The 7431-nt window shown below is 57.0% G+C and overlaps 1 protein-coding gene across 1 annotated transcript in view; it reads left to right on the top strand.

The window, feature by feature from the left end:
• The window catches only part of CDH23 (cadherin-related 23), a gene marked incomplete at both ends in the record, with an annotated part of 127246 nt that overhangs the window by 118737 nt on the left and 1078 nt on the right, over positions 1-7431 (top strand). Inside the window, 9 exons of the mRNA XM_010294518.1 lie at positions 864-924; positions 1461-1609; positions 2552-2687; positions 2892-3280; positions 3373-3474; positions 4303-4305; positions 5432-5581; positions 6234-6362; positions 6487-6615. Coding sequence (XP_010292820.1) covers positions 864-924; positions 1461-1609; positions 2552-2687; positions 2892-3280; positions 3373-3474; positions 4303-4305; positions 5432-5581; positions 6234-6362; positions 6487-6615 — 1248 coding nt within the window. The remainder of the gene's footprint in view (positions 1-863; positions 925-1460; positions 1610-2551; positions 2688-2891; positions 3281-3372; positions 3475-4302; positions 4306-5431; positions 5582-6233; positions 6363-6486; positions 6616-7431) is intronic.

Here is a 7431-nt window from a genome sequence, read left to right as displayed (position 1 = left end):
CGGCCGTGCGGCCCCGCGCGGGGTCCCGCTTCCCAGCTGCCGGGGCCGGCGGGCTGCTGGCTGGGGTTTGCGGGGAAAGCACTGCAGTGTTGTGCAGAGACACCAGAGGGGACCCGTGGCTTGGGTTTCCCGGGGCGGACGGCTTATTCGGTATATGTGTGGACCATGCAGTGCATCACAGCTGAGGGGTGCTCCCCCCTGTTGCTCGGGGGTCTTGCAAGGACTCGGACCGGTGTCCAGACCACCAGCGTGCACTAGGCTGGTTGCGTTCACGTTTCGGTGTTTTTTGCATGCGCTGCTGCTTGGGTGACTTGGCGATAGCTTGCAGCACATACAAGTGGCTCTCAGAGCCAATAGACCCAGGTGCGTGCTCGTGTGCCGGCCGAGAGGTGAGCCATTCCTTTAACACGCTGTGTGATACGCACCAGTGCCGTGGGCTGGGTGCCCACCAGGCATGGGAGCAGCTCTCCCTGCCTGGCCCGGGCCGGCTCTGTGGGCAGGGAGGCTCCGTCCCCGGCAGCATCTCCGGGGAGGCAAGCATTGGCGTGCAGGGCAGGCCCAGTGGAGGCACCTCCAGCGCACTGGCCCATGGATTTCATGGCTCATGGCCACGGCCCATGGGTTCTCGGGCTCAGCTCCCACCCCGAGCCCGTCCAACAGCCAACCTGGTAGCCGAGCGCTCCCGAGCCCGCCACCCCTGCTGTCTGCTGAGGAGGGAAGGGTAACTTATTTTGCTTTGCCGTTGGTCAGCTCCCTGGCTCTGGTGGAGGAGCTGGATGTCCAGCCTCGGGCAGGGTGGGAGGACTTCTCACAGTCTGGAAATCTCTGCCCTTCACCTTCACTGCTTTTCTTTTCTTGCAAAGGTGAAAGCCACAGACGCGGATGAAGGCGTTAACGGGAGAGTGTGGTACAGGATTGTCAAGGGTAAGTCCAAGTGCCACTTAGTGCATGGGTGGGTTGGCGCCAGGCTCCGGCCAGCCGCACGTGCAGCCCCGTTGCGCTCTCCATCCTTCTGCACTTGGCAGCCCACAGAAACATTTCCCCCACTCGTCAGCATTAGGGTTAATTCCCAGGGGATGATTTGTCATGGATGGACACCACCCCAGATGCCGTAGCTCCTGGCTTGACCGGAGCCAAACCATGCTGAGCTGAGCGTGATGTAGCTGCAAGTGATGGGGTTGATTGCGTTTTGCTCAATAATCTGCCTCCAAGAAAGCTCTGGGGAAGGCTCGCCGGAGCCAAACCATGCTGAGCTGAGCGTGATGTAGCTGCAAGTGATGGGGTTGATTGCGTTTTGCTCAATAATCTGCCTCCAAGAAAGCTCTGGGGAAGGCTCGGCGTGTCGCCAGGACCGATGCAGCGGCGGTGGGCAGCCTCCATCTCACTTTCCTCCCCGCCAGGAAACGAGCACAACAACTTCCGCATCAGGCCACCCTCCATCTCACTTTCCTCCCCGCCAGGAAACGAGCACAACAACTTCCGCATCAATCCCAGCACCGGGCTGGTGATGCGAGGTGTGCGGCACCTGGACCGGGAGCAAAACTCCTCTCACGTTCTGGAGGTGGAGGCCTACAACACGGAGCAGGGACCCATGAGGAGCTCTGTCCGGGTAAGGACCTTGTGGCCGCCGAGGGGTGGGCAGCAGGGCTGGGCGGCGGTGGAGTTGGTCCAAAATGTTGAGGATGCTTCATGAGAGGGCAGTCATTGCCAGCCCTTGCAGGCAGGCAGGAAGTTTGAGGGCTCTGGCATGGAAATGCTGACGGAAAGTCTCCGGAGGCTGCCCGTGGGTGGAGAAGAGTTTGTTGGGAGGTTTTTTATTGGGGTTTTTTTTTTTCTTTTTTCCTGTGACATTTCGGTGTGATGAGGTTACTAAGTGGTGCGGCAGTCGCTGTTGGAGGGAGTCCTACTCGCCCCCTGAGATGTGGCTCGGCTGCCGGGTGGAAGAGCTGAGCCTCAGCCTGTTGGAAACTGTGTCTCCTGGCCAAGCATCTATTTAAATAAGCCAGGACCCAGTGGCAATAATCTTTAGCAGTGACACACCAGCTTCCCATGGTTCCCATGAACCCAGCCCTCCGGTTACATCTATTTTTAGACCCACTGGTGGGGTGGGCTCCAGCCGAGCATGTCGTGCCCGTAGCACCAGCAGAAACCCAGGAGGAGAAAGGATGTTCCCTGGGGAAACAGCAGCTCGACCCGCTGAACTTCGAGCAAAATTTCCCACCGAGCTGCCAGCATTTCTACATTGCAGGATCTCAAACTGCAAGGCTTTGAGCAGGGGATCCCAAACCACGGAGGAATTAATACACAGAGCATACCTCACTGCGGCCAGGGGAGGACTGCGTCACTTCTACCGCCGGGCTTGTTTAAATCGGTGATGTTAAACCGCCTGTGCTCACTCTCCATCGCCTGGTGTTGGTAGTAGAGATAACGTTCCTCCTGTGCAGCAGATGAGTGCCGTGAAGGATATATTTCCCCTCACAAGTGTAAGCAGATGGCGAGGGTTCACTAGCTTGCCCGGCTCACCCGTGGTTTCTCCGGGGGGGGTTCACAGGTGATCATCTACGTGGAAGACGTCAACGACGAGGTGCCAGTGTTCACCCAGCGGCAGTACAACCGTCTGGGGCTGCGGGAGACGGCGGGGATAGGGACTTCGGTGGCGGTGGTCCGGGCCACCGACAGAGACACAGGTATGAACCCGGGGGTGAGCTTGCAGTAACACTCAACTTGGGGTGGAAAGCGGTGAAATCAGCCATTGCACGGATCCTGGCTTGGCTGGGCTGAAATCTCCATGTGGGATGGGTTCTGCTCCAGGGTTGGGGTCAGCATCAGTGGTGCCTGCCTCTTTGGGATACTTGGTCCAACCGGCATCGTGGTTCCCGCTCCTGCTCCAGGCAACGGCGGTCTGGTGAACTACAAAATCCTGTCGGGCGCAGAAGGGAAGTTTGAGATCGATGAGAGCACGGGCCTCATCACGACGATCGAGTACCTGGACTACGAGACCAAAACCAGCTACCTGATGAATGTCTCTGCCACGGACCAAGCACCCCCCAACAACCAGGGCTTCTGCAGCGTGTATGTCAGCCTGCTGCACGAGCTGGACGAGGCCGTGCAGTTCTCCAACAGCAGCTACGAGGCTGTGATCGTGGAGAACATCCCACTGGGCTCCGAGGTGCTCCGGGTCCAGGCCCGCTCCATCGACAACCTCAACCAGATCACCTACAAGTTTGACCCCAACACCAACGCCCAGGCACTCTCCCTCTTCAAAATCAACAGGATTACCGTAAGTAGCCACAGCGTGGTCCTTCCTGGCTTGCTTGTCCACTGTGGGCTTTGGCGTTGGTGGCCGACACAACTGTTGTTCACCCTTGGCAGGGTGTGATCACGGTCAAAGGCCAGGTGGATCGAGAGAAGGGGGATTTCTACACCTTAACGGTGGTGGCCGATGATGGAGGACCAAAGATTGATTCTACAGTGGTGAGTAGCTCCTATCTGCTTCCCCACCATCCTCTGTGCAGGCAGAGCTGACCGCAGGTCACCTTCCTCTTCCTCTGGCATGGGACAGCATGTCCTAGCTGGCCTCTCTGCTCCAGCTGCCAGGGGCTGGAAACCCTGATTTGGGGGAAACCCTGCATTTGCATAAGCACAGACTGCAGCTCATCGGGTGGGATTTCTCAGAACAACAAAAAAAACCCACCCCAAACTGCAGGGTTTGCAGGTCGCTTGCCAGGCTAGAACAGTTTTGAGGTAGGTAAATGTGGGGGCCTTGAAATACTTCACGGTGGTTGATGTTTATAAGGGGATTATATTTGGCAGTTTCAAAGGCAGCCGAGCAGGGGGGTGATTTGCATTTCTCTGCCGGGGCAGGAGGCACGCTGGGTGCAGGGTGAGCCTGCTCCCTGTGCCGCGGGCAGGGGCAGCTCGGCTGGCACTACCCAAATTCTGCTGGTTTGGGCCAGCTGGTGGAGCGGAGCCCCAGGGAGGGTTTGAAACAGGAGGCTGGCCCGCAGCGATGGGCAGCGCTCTGTGTTTCGAGTGCTGCCTGTCCCCACCCATGGGTGCTGGCAGCTGTGCTCTTGTCCCAGGGTGAGGAGCAAATGCACCAAGCTCATTTAGAAAAAACAAGGTAATGCTCCAACAGAGGAGCCTCTGAATCACCACAGAGCGGTACCCGTGGCCCCTGGTGCTGCCACGGTGGGGTGCAGGGCTAGCCCTCTGCCCCTCGCGTGTGCCGGCACCTCCTCATCCCCCACTAACTCTTGGTTTTCTGTTTTCTCTCTTTCTCTCTCCGCTCTCCTCCAACAGAAAGTAAGCGTGTCCGTCATGCTGGCATCACCTTGTGGGCCAGGATTCATCCTGAACTCTGCGTCGAGCTGCAGGGAGGGATTGGGGTGGAGGTCTCCAGCCCCATCCCACCAGCACCAGCCTCTGTGACACTCCTGGGGACATAGTGCAGTGCCTGCGAGCCACCCTGCTGCTGGCCAGCAGAAACCCCAACGCCCTGATCTGGCACTTGGGGACAGCAGCTGCCGGATCCGTCGCAGCAGCTGAATGGGCTCTCCCCACTCCGGGCTCTCTGTTTTGAATTCAACAGCAACAATAAGCCGATCGCCCCAAGGCGCACAACACGCTCCCCGGCTTCCTCCGGGATGTTGTTGCATTCAGCCTGGCCACACCTGGGGGCTGAGGGCACCCAGAAATAGAGCCCCGGGAACAGAAAGGCCCTTCCTCTCTCATTTCTGTGTTGCGTTGCAGCTCTTTGATTACAAACGCGATGAGAGCATTTCCTCTGGCTAATTGTGGCCAAGGTAGCCCGGTCCCCGGTCGCCTCCGCACTGTGGCGGGGTGCCCCTCCGAGCACCTCCTGCTCAGTCTCTTGCCTGTCCATGTGCCTTTTCCCAGGAGGGAGCTCAGGTCTTCTATATGCCCAGTTTGCCCTGGTTTAGTTAAATATAGGCAGCTCTGACTTCCTTGTGTCCGTTTAGCTTTAAAGCAAACCCTGTCCAGCCTCTGGTTCTGTGAGCAGGATGAAATCGCTGCTTGTGAAAAGCTTAGCAGGAAAGGGTCACCCTGCAGCAGCGTGAGTTGCTCCGTGCCCAGCTCTTGGGAGGATAGAAAACAGGCGGATGCTCCATGGAAAAATCCACCATTTGAGAGCTGCAGCACCCTTGCGCTCTTTCTCCAGCCTCTAAAGCATGCCTCCTCCTCCTCCTCCTCTTCCTCCTCCTCCTCTACAGATAGGGATGAAGCTTCAGCTCCTGGGCTCAAATACCTGCAGCCAGGTGGGACAGACAACACCCACGCTGTCGGCACCTGGGGGGAGTTCAGTGGGTCAAGAGTTTGCGGGGGGTGTTGGCATGGCTATTGATGCCAGGTGGGCAGGGGGGGCCAGCTCCTGCCTGCACCCTGCCTGAGCCCCATGCCATTCCCGCAGGTGACCATCACGGTCCTGGATGAGAACGACAACAGCCCCCAGTTCGACATCACCTCCGACTCCTCCGTGAGCGTGGCGGAGGACAGCGCAGTCGGCAAGCGGGTGGCCGTGGTCCTGGCCCGTGACCCAGACGCAGGCAGCAATGGGCAGGTAGGGAGGCCGGCGAGGCAGGTTTGGGGCTGCCCGTAAGGCTGGGGTAGTGTTTCACCGCGGCAGAATCGCCTCGGTCGGTGTCTTCCCAACCCCTTCCTCTCATCTGCATCCCTGCGAGAGCAAACTCTGGTCATTGATGCCGGCAATTTTGGGGGTGTTTGTGCAGCGGGTACCAGTGCTTTCCGGTCAAGGCATGCCCACCAGAGAGGAAAAGCATCATCCCTGGGCTGTCTGGGGCAAAGAGCTCTGTGGGACACGTGTCAAAAGGAGCTCGGGAATCTGAAAACCAGCTGTGGCCTCTCCCGCCGCGGGGAACGGCAGCAAAGCCTTTGGCAGGCTGAGCAGGAAGCCCTCTGACATTTGTTATTTTCTTCAGCACACAGACAGGCATTAATGAGGTCCCGTCACCCTTAATGCCAAAAATCGCGAGTGTCGTAGGAGGGCTGTGGCTGAGACCGGGGTTGGCCCATGGGTGTTTGCTTTGGGGTGGCTGCAATAAGCCAGCACACCCGTGGACCCCAACACATTGAACTTTTTAAAATGCTTAAAGAGGTGATGCTGGGTTTATTATTGTAGGGTCTCCTTCTCTCCTTCCTCCTCACAGCATCCCATTGCCTGCCCTGTTTTTCTTTCCCTGTGATGTTTCCAGGTGACTTTCTCGCTGACGTCGGGGAACATCGGCCGGGCTTTCGAGATCCGTACCACCAACAACACCTATGGTGAGGTGTTTGTGGCACGGCCACTGGACCGGGAGCTGCTGGATCACTACACCTTACGGGTAAGCACCAAACCACCCCTCTTACCTCCTTGGGCTTCTTCGGGTTTGAGCATCGAGGTTGTTTTCTTGGGGCTGTGAGCTTAAAAATAACTTTTTTTTTTTTAAATTCACCTCCCAACCACAGATCCAAGCTTCAGATGGCGGTGTGCCTCCCCGCAGGAAGGAGCACACTCTGCGAGTGAACATCCTCGACGTCAATGACAACCCCCCCATCATCGACAGCCCCTTCGGCTACAACGTGAGCGTGAGCGAGGTGAGCACCCAGCCCTGCTCCTCCCCGTCCATCCTCCCCAGGTGAGGTCAGACCTCACCTTCGGTCATTTAAGAGTTGCTGGCCCCTTACAGACCTCACGTTGGGTCATATAAGGGTTGCTGACCCCTTGCAGACCTCACGTTGGGTCATTTAAGAGCTGCTGACCCCTTGCAGACCTCACGTTGAGTCATTAAAGGGTTGCTGACCCCTTGCAGACCTCATGTTGGGTCAATTAAGGGTTGCTGACCCCTTGCAAGCCTCACCTTGGGTCATTTAAGGGTTGGTGGCACCTTGCAAGCCCTCACCTGTAATGGCCTCTTAGTTTTGGGCTAGGAGAGAGGTCTGCAGGCAACTTAAGCCATGAGGCTGCAGGGACCAGCAGGAAGAAGAAGTGGCTACACACCCATGGAAATGCCACCGAAGTGACACAAGAGGCGGTGCGGTGCAGAATAGGAATTGCTTTCAGGAAGCAGCTCGGCAAGAGCTAGATAATTAAGCAATAAAACACAATCAGGCGTGAGAAAAGACAACTTATTTCCTGACAGTTTAATTCCTGGACCGGGGGGTTCTCAATTTGATGATGAAAAATGAAATACGAGTAATAGCCAGTGACACTTAGCTGTGAGGAAGTGCTGCTCATGATTAATAGCTTTGCATTAAAGTTATTGCCCTGCTAGGATTCTCTTATCTATTTAATACGTGTTCAGAGCTGGTTGAAGAACAGAATTTCTGTTTTGATTTCTCCCGTAATGGGACTATCCAAAAATAATTAGCCGAGCTCCGAGTCCATTACACAGCCTTCACCTTTGCACACAC

Source organism: Phaethon lepturus, unplaced genomic scaffold (genome assembly GCF_000687285.1).
Source record: "Phaethon lepturus isolate BGI_N335 unplaced genomic scaffold, ASM68728v1 scaffold24189, whole genome shotgun sequence".
Taxonomy (NCBI): domain Eukaryota; kingdom Metazoa; phylum Chordata; class Aves; order Phaethontiformes; family Phaethontidae; genus Phaethon; species Phaethon lepturus.
This window is presented reverse-complemented; position numbering and strand designations above follow the sequence as displayed.